Raw genomic sequence first — 17766 nt, forward strand, 5'->3', positions numbered from 1 at the left:
ATTACACTGCTCGGCAAAGCCCTGGCAGTATTTCAGGTCAAAAAAGATTTCATATAGATTGAAACGACAAACCAATCGACGTCAGAGATTGGAATCATCGATCTCATTGAGATTGCCCTCGAGCAAAAACAATGCCTTTGATTCCGGAAGTTGTTTCCATCGCACTTCTTGATGGATAATTCGACGCTTCCCCTACCTGTCGCACCAACTGTTTAAACTGGAATTCGGAAACATGAAAAAGGGTATCGCACGAGACATAAAAGTGGATGGATGCGAAGACAAGAATTTAGACAGGTTCAGGCCCTCTCGATGAGAGGTAAAACCCTACACCTGTTTGGGGATTTGTATCCGCCAGGTGTATATTGATCTGATGATCTGATTGTGGTTATCCGTGCTAATGCCCTTGTAGAGGCTCATTGCCCGCCTTATATAGGTTGGGGGGCAGGGTTACAAAGTAGAAAACAAGCCATACAGCCCACTCTAGTACATAATAGATGGATCCGGCCCACTCCTATCTCTAGTCGAATATGGAGGCCGTGTCGGTACCCGGTTCGCATACTCTCCACAAGTTTCTCTACAGGAACAAGGACGATCAATAACTAACTATCTGTTTTCTCTTTTCTATTTTGGTTCACACAGCTACACATTGACATTTATTTTTAGCATTAAATGCCTAGCTCTAGCCTTGATGTTTACTTACATTTTTCTATTGTAATTTTATGTTTTTGTTTTAGCATTGGTGTGAATCAGGATACTCCTAATAATATATCAACATATTTTGGTTGTCATTTTTTTGTGTAGTTTGTTTTGACCAGAAAAAGATTGCTTAAAATAAAAAGAAAGATTCATGCAAGCTGAAATAATTCACACGATAGATAAATTTATTTCCGAAATTTGATAACAATGTTACAAATGTGGCGTGCATGCGATCAATGTGTGGGAAGCAAGTGTCACAATTAATTAATTGAAATACAAAAGTATGCACGATATAATCGACGGTGGTGTGTATCCAAAAAAAAATTTAGCGTAAGGCCTATATATAAGAAAGAACTGAGGAATTGTATGTATGAAGTTGAATGAAAAAATGATATATAATGTAGAATTGAGAGTTGGGAATATATGAAATAGAAAATTGAGAAAAACAATGTTACCAAAAATCGTGGACAACACCACTAATCGATCATGGGAATTAACAACAAGTATAATAAATAAAATAATGTACTTCCACTTAGTAGGTAGCTAGAGAGCATGCATGGAAGGCTATATATATAGCTAGATTATTAAAGCTTTATGTGATTGATGAGGGAGCTAGCTGTGTCGAAAGTATATCCAAGGGTTTTCTGGGCGGGGAGATCATCGCTATAAGTGAACAGGTAACCTATCTCGCAACCGGATGCTTTCCCGATCCCACCGTTGTAGGGTTTCTCCACCCCTTTGATCCACTTTTGCGCATTCTCCAGATCCTCCTTGCTGCGCTTGCCATTTCCGGCGGCGGCGAGGCGGCCGAGGCTCTGCAGCGCCTCCCTGGTGATGTTCTCGCCGGCGGCTACGCTGAAGTCATCGACGCAGGCGTTCAGGTTCGGGTCCCCCTTGCCGGCCCCTCCCTGGACCTTGCGCAATTGGTCGACGTAGACCCAGAGGTTGGTGCTCAGGATGGTGGCGGCCACCTCGGCGACCTTCACCTGGTTGCCCTCGAAGAAGGCAGCGTAGGGGAGGAGATGGTAGTAGCAGAAGCTGGAGCCGTCGCGGTCGGCCTGCAGGGCGGTGTCGCAGCAGGAGCGGACGAACGCTGCCGCGTCCGCGGAGGGCGCCTCCCCTGGCGCCGCCGCTGGTGGCAGCACCACCACTGGCTTCTCCTCCTTCGCAGCGGCCGCACATGGTGGGGATAAGCCGCCGGCGCTGACGACCATCAACACCACGAGGACGGTGGCCATGCTCGAGCTCGACCTGCTCATTTCTGTATATTATTTATCTCTCCGCCTCTCTCTCTCTCTGCTTGTTTCGTTACTACAGGATGAATTACTTCATAACAACGAGGTACAATTTATACTAGTAGGCTCGATTGGTCGTTAACTAATTAACCACAACCTTTCTTTCTAATTTATTCAATGGCTGTTCTAGCATCACGGCATGTCTTTTAGGTGTTGTGATGTAGTGCCATGCTTGCAATTATAAACTACTATATTAATGCAACTAATTGTCCATATATAGACAGCCTGCTCGCTTTTTGTTTCATATCCATTCACTTAGGCGCCTAGCATTGGCTTCTATATTTTTGTCAAATCCTTGCATTTTTCCTTGGTTAATCATTAGGTCTAGAAATATAATGATATATAGTTTAAAATTTATTTAATATAATATACGAATATCTACAACAATCTATTTATCTTAACCAATCACAACTACTACTGCTCGTTTAATTTTCTCACATAACTACTCATCTCATTCAATAATAACTCTTTATTCAGATACTCATTGTTAATATCCAGAAAAAAAGCTCCAAATATATTGTTAGACGGAGAGAATTATTATTTTGGAAGCAACTGCACCACAGGCCAGAAGCAAAATTCAGCTATATAACTACTCTCTCCGTCCCATAATATAAATGATTTTGCCCTTTAAATCTGTCCCAAATGTAAGATATATATTTTGTGATCCGCGACGATATTTTATACCCAACCTATCAACTTAGTGCTACTTTTTTCCCATCTACTAATTTTTACCAATTTATTTTCCATCTATCAATTTTTTTTATTCCCTCTGTTCTATATTGTAAAACTTTCTGGCCCTGCCAATATAATATCAACCCAATTGATGAGAGAGAAACCACATAAAACAATAGTTTTGTGCTTGTGTTTCTCCCTTCTTCCGGTCTTCTTCCGACGCTCCTCTCAGTTCTCACACGCCCCCTGCTGTGCGTAAGGTCATAGGCCACGCACGTGTGCCCCGCTGCCCCGTCCTCAGTGCTACACCGCTCCGCCGCGAGGGCTCCACGGCCAACGCTGCGCAATCATGCTGCTGCTCCTCATGTGTGTACCCCTGCGTGTGAGGTAAAAGGCCGCCACTACGCCATGGAGTCCTCATCGTTTCCGCGGGGACCATGTCATCGACCCCTCCATCCACGATGCCCCGCCAGAAGGCCTCCGCAACTGTCTTCTTGTCGCTCTGGAGGAGTAGCTCCCTCCTGTTCATGGTGTCGGTGAACTTCTGTCGGATTAGCTTGGCGAAGACGTCGATGATGTTGAGGCCGGTGTCAACCTCGCTTATGTACAAGAACAAGCGGTCGTTGTCGACCAGTTTCGACCGTCAATATTATCCAATATACGAAGACTACCTATGCTTGCAATGCATAATTCCCAAATAAAATAATTACTTCCACTATATGCTATGCTACTAACATGTATGCAGGAGAAGCACTCATAAATGAAGAGAAGGAGGTGGAAATATATCGATCAATCTGTCGAAAGTCTGCCGGTGATATGCAATTGCATGAGAAGACCCAAAAGTCCAATTTAACAATCACAAATGGGCTTAGAATGTATGTCACTGATTTAGGGGCCCACATGGAAGTCTCCTGGAGGAAGCTGGGGGCCAAAAGAGCCCATATGGGGTCGGCCGACCCCTTGTTTAGCCCAATCCAGCCGCATTTTGGCCAGGAGATAATGGAGGCCGAGGAGGAAGCAGCAGGCCAGAAACCAGGCCTGTTGGGCCAGTCTAGGGTTCGGCCGAACCCTGATCTTAGCCGTTGGCTCTCCCCTTTGGCGTGGACGCTCCGGATTAACTCCTGATGGCGGTTGCAGGGCATTTCTGACAATTCCCATGCTCTACAACCGTCATTGGGAGCTATAAAAGGACCTCACCTCCTTCACTTTCAACACAAGCTCAAGTAAGGATTGAAGCTCCATTTCTCCAAAGTTAGAATTAGTATAGTACTAGTGGAATAGAATTATAGTAGTTCCGAGTTGCGGAAGCTTTAGGAAGTTCGGTAAAGTTCTTAGCTTTTCCTTTCTTCTTTTATAAGACTTCCTTTTTATTAATATAATATTTCTTCTTTATACAAGTTCGGTACTTTATTCCAATCATAGAATATGAGTACCATTCTTAGTTTATTTATAATCAGTATAATCTTAGTAGTTAAACCTTCTGGGATTTGCATTGATGCTGGTATAATGTCTGATTACCAGGTCATAAGTCTGCTCTGGCTAGGCTGAGAACTATGCCCCGGGGACTCAGATGCTCTACACCGATTGCAAGGCTGTAGAGTAATAAGTAGTAACTTAAGCATGGGGTTTAGGTTATCACTTATCATTATTTTGGGGTATATTCGCCGGGAGAGTAGCAGGCCGCTGATGGTGACAGCTTAGTACGTGCGTCTTCCCCACAGTTTATATTTCTACGTACAATTTCCTGGGGTTGGATACACCTTTGTATCCTACTTTGGTTTGAGGGTTATGATAGGTTGTCGTAAGAAACTCGTCAACCTAGGGTAACTTTGCGATGCATCATATCGGGAGGGCATAGCTGAGTTCTGGCTTAGCTATGCTGCATTGTTAAAGGGAATATACTACATAGAGTATACTAGCTAGAATAGACTAGGATGTTGTATACTAGAAGTACATGAGTGAGACATTTCTATTCTATTTCCACTTATTCATATTTAGGATAAGGAGGAGTTAGCGGAATCCTTAGCTGTGTGTCACTCTACCCTTAAGCTTAACTTACCCCTGCATAGACCTTAATGTATACAGGTAATACATAAACTATTAGCATAGTACTCTTTTATCATATATTTCCTTGGGATAAAATAAATACGATATCTTGGAATACTCCTGGGTGAAATGATACAATGGTATATCCGTGCGTTTGCGGATCATATTTGTAACCATAATATATCAGGATTATTTCTAGTGCTATTGCTGGGAATTATATTTCCAGTAGTGTTACTAAGAAATACCAACATGGCGCTCATGTCCACCGCGTCATGCGCGATTGCGAACGTGTGGCAGGTGACGGCGGCAACAGTTGGCATCGGGAGAGCGACGAGGTCGGCAACGAGGTCCCGAGGGGCACCGCCTATAGAGGCGTGCAGCTCGACTGGCGCATGCGCGCACAGGCAGGCCAAAGCCGTTGGAGAAGCACTTCTCCATGGTGGCAATCGCTGGTGCACTGGCACCCAAAGTGGCGCAGACATGAGGGCCAGGCCAAGGCATGAGTGCTCGCCAGCACCAGTTAGGGTGATGACGTGGACATACGGGGCTGCACTTCTCCACAGTGCACAAGCTCGCCATGTCCATTTGCATTACTTGGTAGGCTGCAGAATCATTTTTTTTCTATTACATTGCATATATGGTCATTCTCTTTGGAAATATCATAATTGGAAATTTTAAAAGATCTATACATATATAGAAGTGAGTGTTCTAAAGAAACATTCTCTGTTATACATTGTTAGGAACCCACTACTTCCAACTCAACAACAAGCATCCACCATAGAAGCAACAACTGTTTTGGGGACAAGAGAAGAAGCTATGGAATACAAGTGCTGGAAACTTCTAGAACCGAGGGGGGAGGGAAGGCTGGAGATCGGAGGAGAGGTAGGGGAGAGAGATCGACGAGGGTGCCCACCGGCCACCCAAGTCGCCGCCGCCGCCAGGAGCTTCAGCTCTGCCAAGTCCAAACGATCTTTCGATGCCCCCTGGTGTTGTCGATGCTGCTGCTTATATGCTGCTCCCTTCCGTTTGCTTGGGCCTCATGGCGATGGGCTGACCAGCCTGTGTGCGGCCCACCCGGGATCCTGACAATCCCCTCTTCTTGAAATTTGGCTTGTCCACAAGCCGATGGAAAACACCTCTCGAATCCCATGGTTGCTCCAAATATTTGGTGTTAGACAATGAACCATCATTGAAGAAGAATAGAGCAAGTAGCTTTAGCTTGAATAACTGCTTACTCCATGTAAAGTACACCTGGGTGATGCATGACAATGGCACTGTTACGAATCGCTTGCCAACATTGATTCCCAACAATTTGATATGCTGCAAAGAGTGACAACCTCGCTTGATCAACACCACTGTAGGAACTAACCCAAAAGTATACTTCTCATCATGAATTGAATTAATGCAACTTCTTCCATTTCTTTCACCCTTTTGCAGCCTTTTTCATCAGCAATCACATATAGCAAATATCTTTCAACATTCAAACCAATGTAATTTGATTCCAAACATGATCAGATTCTGATATCACCATGCAAATTATTCTCATATTCCATTTCTCCACTCTAGTTTGGTAGTAGTTGAGCAACATCCCCTGAAGATCAACAGATGATAACCAAACAGATAATGATTTAGGATCACAAAATAACTAGATTGCTTTCCTTGCTAGCAAGTGATGTCAAACTGACCTGGAAAGTTAGATCCCAAAACTTCTGCATTTTTTGCTCAAAGCAAGTGCAAGTTTCAGTAATCATCATTTTCTTTTGCTCATTCCATGGAATTATACTTGCAGCAGAATCAGTAGTGCAACATTTCCCTTCTCTAACTTCCAGCAAACAAACTAATGGCAGCCAAGGTGGCATGACAAATAGTCTGAGCTTGTCAACATGTTTTCCTTTGAAGGAAAAGTTCACAGAACCAAATTGCCCAGTACTGCTCAGCTCCACAACCATCACTCTTGCAAGAAGTAAGTGACTCCAACTTAAGTAGCAGTTGCCCTTTCTTTCCATTTCAACAAAAGATAGCCCCAAAAGTAAATATTCAGGTTCACCAGCAGCATAGATACCTTCCTTGCTAGTGGCTGCTATAAGGTTGATCAAAAAGGACAACTCACTTTTCACTCCAACATTGAATTTCAGCTTATTGCTCCACAAAATTTACCTCCAATGAAAATAATGTTGTGGGAACCAATCATCCATCCATATTGATATTTTGCAAAGGTGGACCTTTCCATCACCTGGATCCCACACTAGTGGCCCAAACATGACATGTATAATGTTCAGCGAGTTTACCAATGAAAATTGCTTGCCCACAAAGAGTTGAAACCATTTCGCTTCGGTTGGAGGGGGCCAAGGTGGCAGTATATGTACTTTACAACAGCTGCAGTTGAATGCCAGCCATGACATTAACTGTGACTCCAATATGATCAACTCTTGATCCCTTGATGTTATGGGTGGCCATGGATCAACCTCAAAGTGTTGCAACAGCAGTTGCCATGGAACTAACAAATGTCCTTCAACTGATTCCACTAACACTGGGGTGCTTAAGAAGGACAAATAAGACACAACTTGAGAGTTGTTAGACCCAGAACATTTCGCTGAATACCTGGTGGGCATCAATGTGTAATGCTTGATGTCGGCGATCATCCTTGGTGAGAAGGCGCTCAATGATGCAATGGATGCTGGAACGGTCTCAAGTACAACCGTCTTGGTCAGGAACACGATGTCGGCTTTGTTGGCGTCCCACTTGATATCGAAGCCCAACATCGAACACTTGGCGTGCGTCTCCTTGGAATAGTCAGTGGTGGGAATTTTGGTGGTGCTGGTTGCACCATTATCAGCTACCAACTTCATGGAGGCCATGGCAGTGGCGGCACATTTGACCACCGCAACCACGGTGAGATTGGGCTCGATGTCGGGACTAGAGCATTTCGTCGAACATGTGGTGGGCGTCACCTTTGACTGCTCTTTCTTAATTGACGCTGGCAAGTCTTTTGCCTTCTTCCCAACTTCCGGTGTGCATGCTTCAACCACATCTATGAGAGACCGTATATCAGCTCTAGTTCTCCGATCAGCCTCCTCTCGCCTCAGCTCATACTCCTCTATTGTCACACCCTGTAGTTCTCCAACTAAGCCTAAAAGTGAATTAATAAGAGACCCTAAGAAAATACCGGTGCAAAGCAAGAGTAAACCCTATTAAATCAATGCAAACAATAATCGGAATTGGCATGTGGAATTTTTCTTGAGTTCTACAAGTCGAAATTCACTAACAGGATTTTTAGTGGAATTTTGAGAGCTCTCGAAATAATTTTAACTATTTAAAATTGAGCTTGCAATATTTTAAATCCCAGGGAAATTCTTTTCCTCCTTTTCCTCTTCTTGGGCCGTCGGCCCAGTCCACCCCGCCATGCGCGCCCTCCTCCTTGTGGGCCGCCCAAGCCGCCCCTCCCTCTCTCCCCGGGACGCCGACAGGTGGGCCCCACATGTCGGACCCGTCCCCTTCCTCCAGCCGGAGCCGCCGGGCCTGCAACCGCCGCCGCGCCCACGCCTCCGCCTTCTCCGGGCCACGTCAGCCACGTCCGCGCGTGCGCCGCATCTCCCGCACCCACTTCTCCCCTCTCTCTCCCGTCCGCGCCTGTGCCCCGCGCCCGAGATGGCCGGGATTCGATTTTCGAATCCCGCCTCTCTCTCCTCCCCCACTCCCCACATTGGCCGGCGAAATCCCACCCCTACCGGCCACGTCCGGGGCTCCCCTCCCCTATTTAGGCTTCCCCGTCGCCCCCTCTCGCTTTTTCCCCATCTCGCCGAACTCCCTCGTGCTCCCCATCGCTCCCGCGCCGTGCAACCACCCGCCACCGCCGTTTCCGCTACTCCGGCCGCCGCTAGCCGCCGCTAGGGTCGCCGCCGCGCCGCGCCGTCACCGCCGTCGGGTTCGCGAGGCTAAGCTCTACCCCGGCCGCTCCTTCCCCGTCGAGTTTCGTCGCCGGAATTCGCACCCCCTCGCGCTCTGGTGAGTTCAACCGCTATCGCCGCCTTCGGCCATGAATGCCGGTCGCCGTGGTTCATCTCCCTCTCTCTAATCTCTCTCTCTTCCTTCCTTAGGGCACCCCGAAACCCGTCCGCCGGTTGCCGTCGTCCTCCCGTGGCTTGCAGCCGCCGTTCGCCATCGTCTTCCTCCGCGCCGGCCACCCTCGGTGAGGTTTCCTCTCCCATCCATTCCCCTCCCTCTCCTTCCTAGCCGCCGCTTAGTGCCGCCGCCTTCGCGTCGCCTTTCCGCCGTCGCCTCAGCCGCCGGATGCCGTCGCCGGCAACGCGTTCGCGCGCGCGCGCCGTCGCCATCACCGCGGCCGGTAGGCCGGCCTTGAGCCAAGCCGAGCCGGGTCGTCGCCGCCCGTCCGATCGACCCCGAGGGCGATCTGGGCCGTTTAGACTAGAGATTGGACTAGGGATTGCTTAGCCATGCTTAGTTCAACTAGTGCACAATGGGGAGAATCCTATTAATGTTTAGACTGTTGGTTCTAATGGTATTGTTGGATTAGTGCCACCGCTTTGGTGTTGGTTAATTAAAAGAAATCACATGGTGGGCTGTGGGTGCATGGTTTTACTGGTCGCACCCATGGCAGTTAAGGACCAGTTCGCGGGATGCCCTGGAAGAACTTATCGTACTTACCACAAGCCAGCGTGGGCAACGGCTGGGCTTGTAACGTAGCTTTCCTCTAGCCGACGCATCCAGGCAAGGGTGGGCGTGATGGAGTTTGGATGGGCCCTGCGACGGCCTATGCGGCTTTCGGATTCACCTAGGCACGAGAGGGGACTGCCCGCTGCCTTGCGAGGAGTGGGTGTGAAACCTGAGGTGTGGTGTGCTTGGTTAGAGGGGGTTATGCGAAGGGTCCTGTCACGGCCTCTTTCCGGTATGTCGTGGTGGCATGTCGGTGCACGGAAACGTGTCGTGGGGCTGTGTCTTGTGGGTACAGTTGTACACCTCTGATCAGAGTAAAACTATTCGAATAGCCGTGCCCGCAGTTATGGGTGGTCAACCAGATTCAACGTGATTAGTCTCACCCTAGTGTAATCTTTTGAATTTGGATAGTTTAGGTGGAGGTTTGGGCCTGTTGCAACGTGGGATAGCATTGGACAGTGGATAGTTAATATTAATTAATTATTACAACTGTTTAAATCTTTCAACTTCTGTTTTTTTAATGCTCGCTTTATGCAAACGAACCACTTTAGCTCTTCTTTGATAATTCCTTGCATCATGCCTCTATTCCGGTATGACTTGCTGAGTATAGTGGATAGTACTCAGTCTTGCTCTATTTTTCCCAACCCCAGAGTACGAGTATGTGTCAGATGGAGGTTTCTCTGAGGAGTAGGCTTCGTCCGTGCCGTCAAGGATGCCTGTGGAGTGGTGTTCCCGCTGCAGTTCTAGTCAAGGCTTAGCTCCTGTTGTCTTTCTTTCTTTCCGCTGCATTTATGTGAGACTTTTATGATGTTTGTAAGACGTGGATCTGAATGTCAACATTGTCGTTTGTGTACCCCGGCCGGTCCTAGACGGGGATTTTAATGCACATTCTGCTTGGAATTCTATTTGGAAATTTCTGGGCGTGACAAGTTGGTATCAGAGCCAGGTTGACCGTAGGACAAGCCAAATGGAAAAACCTAGGAGCCCTCTGAATCCTTTTCATTGCATATGTTCTTTGCAATTGGATTTGTTCCGGGAAAATTGGGATCTGTTCTTGTGGTTCAAGGGGAAAAATCTTGGTCGCTCGTTTAAGTGAGATTTGTCAAAACAAGTCAGTCCAGGGTTTTAGTAAAACTATTGAGATTTATTCGTCAGTCAGTTGGGATTTGATGGGTGAAATGCATTAGATCCTAGCTCGGGAACATGGGTTGCAAGGTATTTATGCTCTTACTGTTATTATTAGTATGTATCTAATTTCCCCAATATTTTATCGTTATGTGAGTCTGTCTTATTTATTCGCTCTCATGCAAAAGGATCTATGCATAAAATTTCGCTCTTATTCGATTCTCTTATTTGAGTCCTTTATTGCTTTATTTAAATTTGGATTTGAGCATGCATTGATCCTACTCCTTTGTCTTCTCTAGATGGCCGGCCACCCACCCAACCACCGCGGAGAAGGCATGATTGACTTTGTGGCAGAGTTGGCACGTATGACGCTGGTGGTGGGCTACCCCAACGCGCCAGAGTACACGACTGTTCCACCACTCAGTGGCGAGCTTCCTCACCGTGTTCGCCTGGAGGTCCACGGCTACGTGGGTACCTGCCTAGCTAATATGGTGGTTGAGGCATCCGGAGGCACAGCAGATCACGCCTGTTAGGAGGCAGCATACCTGATGATGGCCAGACTACGGGAGCGCCACAACTACATCTTCCACGACACGGCGTACCGATTTCACCCTCGTCGATTTCAAAGAAGTTTGTCGGGATGCATGGGTTAAGGAAAGAAGAGCTTAGCACACCAATGAGGGTTCATACCCCGGAAAATAGTTCAACCTCAGTCAGTTTTAGCCCTTCAGTGCTAATAGAAATCCAAAGATCACCATTTCTAGCCAACCTCATTCTTCTCGAATCCAAAGACCTAGATGTCATTCTTGGGATGGATTGGCTAACCAAGTTCAAGGGAATCATTGATTGTGCGAATCGCACAGTCACCTTGACCAACAAGAAGGGAGAAACAGTAGTGTACAAATCACCAGACTCACCAAAGCAAGGGGTCTCCTTGAATCAGATTGAAGCGGAAATCCCAGTGGTCACCGTGGAGAAGAATTTGAGGAAGTTGGAAGATATCCCCATAGTCTGCGAGTATCCAGAAGTGTTCCCCGAAGACCTCACTACCGTGCCACCCAAGAGAGAGATTGAATTCCGGATTGACTTGGCACCGGGAACCGCTCCAATTTACAAGAGACCGTACAGAATGGCGGCCAACGAACTAGCAGAGGTCAAGAAGCAGGTTGATGAGCAGCTGCAGAAAGGGTACATTCGACCAAGTACTTCACCTTGGGGTGCTCCGGTCATTTTTGTGGAGAAAAAGGATAAGACGAAGAGGATGTGCGTTGATTATCGCGCACTCAACGAGGTCACAATCAAGAACAAATATCCTTTGCCGCGAATCGATGATTTGTTTGATCAACTGAAAGGAGCTAAAGTGTTTTCTAAGATAGACCTGCGATCAGGCTACCACCAGTTGAGAATTCGGGAAGAGGATATTCCAAAGACGGCCTTCACCACTCGGTACGGGCTATATGAGTGCACGGTTATGTCTTTCGGACTTACCAACGCACCTGCATTCTTCATGAATCTGATGAACAAAGTGTTCATAGAATTTCTGGACAAGTTTGTTGTGGTATTCATCGACGACATACTTATCTATTCAAAGTCCGAAGAAGAACATGAGCAACATCTCCGTCTGGTACTCGAGAAGTTGAAGGACCACCAGCTATACGCCAAGTTCAGCAAGTGTGACTTCTGGTTGACGGAAGTCAAATTTCTGGGCCATGTCATTACAGCTCAGGGTGTGGCAGTTGATCCATCGAACGTAGAGTCAGTTACCAAATGGACCCCACCGAAGACCGTGTCGCAGATTCGAAGTTTTCTTGGACTTGCAGGTTATTACCGCCGATTCATCGAAAACTTCTCCAGGATCGCCCGACCCATGACTCAGTTGCTTAAGAAAGATGAGAAGTTTAAATGGACAGCCGAGTGCGACAGGGGTTTTGAGGAGCTCAAAAAGAAATTAGTATCCGCACCAGTTTTGATTCTGCCCGGCCAGATGAAAGACTTCCAAGTCTATTGCGATGCATCCCGCCACGGACTTGGATGTGTCCTAATGCAAGAGGGCAGAGTGGTTGCATATGCCTCGTGGCAGTTGCGTCCACACGAAGGGAATTATCCAACTCATGACCTGGAATTGGCAGCAGTGGTTCATGCTTTGAAGATCTGGAGGCACTATCTGATTGGCAACCGCTGCGAAGTATATACGGACCATAAGAGTCTGAAATACATCTTCACCCAACCGGACATAAATCTCCGACAACGAAGATGGTTGGAACTAATCAAAGACTATGACATGAGCATTCACTACCACCCGGGTAAAGCCAATGTGGTGGCAGATGCATTAAGCAGGAAAAGTTACTGCACTGCCCTATGCATCGAGGGCATGTGTGAGGAATTGCGGCAGGAGTTTGAGCATCTCAACGTGGGAATTGTTGAACACGGGTTCGTAGCCGCTCTGGAGGCACGGCCTACGCTCATGGATCAAGTAAGGGCAGCTGAAGTAAATGATTCTGAAATAGCAGAGCTGAAAAAGAACATGAGAGTCAGAAATGCCCGGGATTTCCACGAAGATGAACACGGCACAATCTGGTTGGGAGAAAGATTGTGTGTACCTGACGACAAGGAACTGAAGGATCTGATACTCACCGAGGCTCATCAGACCCAGTACTCCATTCATCCGGGCAGCACCAAAATGTATCAAGACCTCAAAGAAAAGTTTTGATGGGTCAGCATGAGGAGAGAAATAGCTGAATTCGTCACACTCTGCGATGTTTGTCAACGAGTGAAGGCAGAGCACCAAAGACCAGCAGGTTTACTTCAACCTCTTCAAATCCCGGAATGGAAATGGGAGGAGATTGGAATGGACTTTATAACAGGACTGCCCCGGACATCATCGGGTCACGATTCAATCTGGGTAGTCGTGGATCGACTCACTAAGGTTGTTCACTTCATACCAGTACATACCACGTATACGGGCAAAAGGTTGGCGGAGCTCTACCTCTCGAGAATCATGTGTCTACATGGAGTACCCAAAAAGATTGTATCTGATCGAGGGAGTCAGTTCACCTCAAAATTCTGGCAGAAGCTGCAGGAAGAATTGGGGACCCGTTTAAATTTCAGCACGGCCTATCACCCGCAAACTGATGGTCAGACCGAGCGAGTCAATCAAATCTTGGAAGATATGTTGAGAGCTTGCGCTCTTGATTTTGGTGGAGCTTGGGACAAAAACTTGCCATATGCGGAATTCTCGTACAACAACAGCTACCAGGCCAGTCTACAGATGGCACCGTTTGAAGCTTTATACGGCCGGAAGTGCCGCACACCTCTCTCTTCTGGGATCAGACAGGCGAGCGTCAACTGTTCGGGATAGAGGTATTAACGGAAGCAGAAGAGAAAGTCAGAATCATCAGGGAAAGGTTTAGGATTGCCCAGTCTCGACAGAAGAGCTACGCGGATAACCGCCGAAGGGAACTCACTTTTGAGGCAGGGATTACGTGTATCTTCGTGTCACTCCGCTCCGGGGAGTACACCGTTTTCAGACGAAAGGCAAGTTGGCACCACGCTTCGTGGGACCCTACAAAATCCTGGAACAAAGGGGAGAAGTTGCTTATCAGTTAGAACTTCCATCCAATATGATCGGCATCCATGACGTGTTCCACGTGTCCCAATTAAAGAAGTGCTTAAGGGTACATGAAGAACAGGCTGATTCGGAACACATTGATATCCAGGAGGATCTAACCTATGTGGAGAAGCCGGTTCATATACTTGATACCAGCGAAAGAAGAACTAGAAACAAGGTCACCAGGTTTTGCCGAGTTCAGTGGAGTCACCATTCAGAAGAGGAAGCAACCTGGGAAAGGGAAGATGAGTTGAAAGCCGCCCATCCGCACCTCTTCGCCAGCTCCTCCGAATCTCGGGGCCGAGATTCCGTTTAAGGGGGGATAGGTTTCTCACACCCTGAAGTTCTCCTCCTAAGCCTAAAAGTGAATTAATAAGAGACCCTAAGAAAATACCGGTGCAAAGCAAGAGTAAACCCTATTAAAGAAATGCAAACAATAATCAAAATTGGCATGTGGAATTTTTCTTGAGTTCTACATGTCGAAATTCACTAATAGGATTTTTAGTGGAATTTTCAGAGCTCTCGAAATAATTTTAACCATTTAAAATTGAGCTTGCAATATTTTAAATTCCAGGGAAATTCTTTTCCTCCTTTTCCTCTTCTTGGGCCGTCGGCCCAGTCCACCCCGCCACGCGCGTCCTCCTCCTTGTGGGCCGGCCCAAGCCGCACCTCCCTCTCTCCCCGGGACGCCGACAGGTGGGCCCCACCTGTTGGACCCGTCCCCTTCCTCCAGCCGGCGCCGCCGCGCCTGCAACCGCCGCCGCGCCCACGCCTCCGCCTTCTCCGGGCCACGTCAGCCACGTCCGCGCGTGCGCCGCATCTCCCGCACCCACTTCTCCCCTCTCACTCCCATCCGCGCCCGCGCCCCGCGCCCGAGATGGCCGGGATTCGATTTTCGAATCCCGCCTCTCTCTCCTCCCCCACTCCCCACGTTGGCCGGCGAAATCCCGCCCCTTCCGGCCACATCCGGGGCTCCCCTCCCCTATTTAGGCTTCCCCGTCACCCCCTCTCGCTTTTTCCCCATCTCGCCGAACTCCCTCGTGCTCCCCATCGCTCCCGCGCCGTGCAACCACCCGCCGCCGCCGTTTCCGCTACTCCGGCCGCCGCTAGCCGCCGCTAGGGTCGCCGCCGTGCCGCGCCGTCGCTGCCGTCGGGTTCGCGAGGCTAAGCTCTACCCCGGCCGCTCCTTCCCCGTTGAGTTTCGTCACCGGAATTCGCACCCCCTCGCGCTCCGGTGAGTTCAACCGCTATCGCCGCCTTCGGCCATGAATGCCGGTCGTCGTGGTTCATCTCCCTCTCTCTAATCTCTCTCTCTTCCTTCCTTAGGGCACCCCGAAACCCGTCCGCCGGTTGCCGTCGTCCTCCCGTGGCTTGCAGCCGCCGTTCGCCGTCGTCTTCCTCCGCGCCGGCCACCCTCGGTGAGGTTTCCTCTCCCATCCATTCCCCTCCCTCTCCTTCCTAGCCGCCGCTTAGTGCCGCCGCCTTCGCGTCGCCTTTGCGCCGTCGCCTCCGCCGCCTGATGCCGTCGCCGGCAACGCGTTCGCGCGCGCACGCCGTCGCCATCACCGCGGCCGGTAGGCCGGCCTTGAGCCAAGCCGAGCCGGGTCGTCGCCGCCCGTCCGATCGACCCCGAGGGCGATCTAGGCCGTTTGGACTAGAGATTGGACTAGGGATTGCTTAGCCATGCTTAGTTCAACTAGTGCACAATGGGGAGAATCCTATTAATGTTTAGACTGTTGGTTCTAATGGTATTGTTGGATTAGTGCCACCGCTTTGGTGTTGGTTAATTAAAATAAATCACATGGTGGGCTGTGGGTGCATGGTTTTGCTGGTCGCACCCATGGCAGTTAAGGACAGGTTCGTGGGATGCCCTGGAAGAACTTATCGTACTTACCACAAGCCAGCATGGGCAACGGCTGGGCTTGTAACGTAGCTTTCCTCTAGCCGACGCATCCAGGCAAGGGTGGGCGTGATGGAGTTTGGATGGGCCCTGCGACGGCCTATGCGGCTTCCGGATTCACCTAGGCACGAGAGGGGACTGCCCGCTGCCTTGCGAGGAGTGGGGGTGAAACCTGAGGTGTGGTGTGCTTGGTTAGAGGGGGTTATGCGAAGGGTCCTGTCACGGCCTCTTTCCGGTATGTCGTGGTGGCATGTCGGTGCACGGAAACGTGTCGTGGGGCTGTGTCTTGTGGGTACAGTTGTACACCTCTGATCAGAGTAAAACTATTCGAATAGCCGTGCCCGCGGTTATGGGCGGTCAACCAGATTCACCGTGATTAGTCTCACCCTAGTGTAATCTTTTGAATTTGGATAGTTTAGGTTGAGGTTTGGGCCTGTTGCAATGTGGGATAGCGTTGGACAGTGGATAGTTAATATTAATTAATTATTACAACTGTTTAAATCTTTCAACTTCTGTTTTTTTTAATGCTCGCTTTATGCAAACGAACCACTTTAGCTCTTCTTTGATAATTCCCTGCATCATGCCTCTATTCCGGTATGACTTGCTGAGTACAGTGGGTAGTACTCAGTCTTGCTCTATTTTTCCCAACCCCAGAGTACGAGTATGTGTCAGATGGAGGTTTCTCTGAGGAGTAGGCTTCGTCCGTGCCGTCAAGGATGCCTGTGGAGTGGTGTTCCCACTGCAGTTCTAGTCAAGGCTTAGCTCCTGTTTTCTTTCTTTCTTTCCGCTGCATTTACGTGAGACTTTTATGATGTTTGTAAGACGTGGATCTGAATGTCAACATTGTCGTTTGTGTACCCCGGCCGGTCCTGGACGGGGATTTTAATGCACATTCTGCTTGGAATTCTATTCGGGAATTTCTGGGCGTGACATCTATCCGCCTCAACAGCAAGTCCAATTTGTCTTCTATTGCCATGGCACCCTACTTGATGAGAACTTTCTCAACTAGACCAAGAGCTAGATGGGGGAAACCAGGCTGGCTCTGATACCAGATTGTTAGGAACCCACTACTTCCAACTCAACAACAAGCATCCACCATAGAAGCAACAACTGCTTTGGGGACAAGAGAAGAAGAAGCTATGGAATACAAGTGCTGGAAACTTCTAGAACCGAGGGGGGGGGGGGAAGGCTGGAGATTGGAGGAGAGGTAGAGTAGAGAGATCGACGAGGGTGCCCACCGACCGCCCAAGTCGCCGCCGCCGCCAGGAGCTTCAGCTCCGCCAAGTCCAAATGATCTTTCGATGCCCCCTAGTGTTGCCGATGGTGCCGCTTATATGCTGCTCCCTTCCGTTTGCTTGGGCCTCTTGGCGATGGGCTGACCAGCCCGTGTGCGGCCCACCCGGGATCCTGACATACATTCATTGTGGATTAGGTGCAAGAAGAGGCCGTAAGTCAAGCAATTCGATTAAGATGGGGGAAGTAGGAAGATACAGTAAACCCATTCATCATGAGCAGAGATGACCATTTCATGGTTATTGAGATCGTAGAGAGTAATCAAATTAGTTCACTCAGATCAAACACAAAGACAACAGGCCGTGTAGGATATGGAAAAATGGTGTGCCCATTAATCTAATCATTTTATCGAAAGGAGTAACGAATTAATTTATACTGCGAAACTGTTGTTTCAGAACAGGTCCATATCCTGTCGTGTGGTAACACAACTGGATGGAATCATAAGATGAAAAGGAGCA

At 48.5% G+C, this 17766-nt stretch overlaps 1 protein-coding gene and 1 pseudogene across 1 annotated transcript; both read right to left on the minus strand.

The window, feature by feature from the left end:
- Positions 1-856: 856 nt before the first annotated feature.
- LOC4344957 (Uncharacterized protein Os08g0218700/LOC_Os08g12160) lies at positions 857-2016 on the minus strand. The gene has a single exon (NM_001422503.1). It carries the CDS (start codon positions 1953-1955, stop codon positions 1281-1283), a length of 675 nt encoding a protein of 224 aa, NP_001409432.1. The 5' UTR covers positions 1956-2016; the 3' UTR covers positions 857-1280.
- Positions 2017-2898: 882 nt separating this feature from the next.
- Positions 2899-5294, minus strand: LOC112939905 (enoyl-CoA delta isomerase 2, peroxisomal-like; annotated as a pseudogene).
- Positions 5295-17766: the final 12472 nt, after the last annotated feature.

This window comes from Oryza sativa, chromosome 8 (assembly GCF_034140825.1).
Source record: "Oryza sativa Japonica Group chromosome 8, ASM3414082v1".
Classification (NCBI taxonomy): domain Eukaryota; kingdom Viridiplantae; phylum Streptophyta; class Magnoliopsida; order Poales; family Poaceae; genus Oryza; species Oryza sativa.

Bases quoted from the DNA above. Each gene is read 5' to 3' on its own strand.
- LOC4344957 (NM_001422503.1), bottom strand. From the start codon at position 1,955: ATGAGCAGGTCGAGCTCGAGCATGGCCACCGTCCTCGTGGTGTTGATG.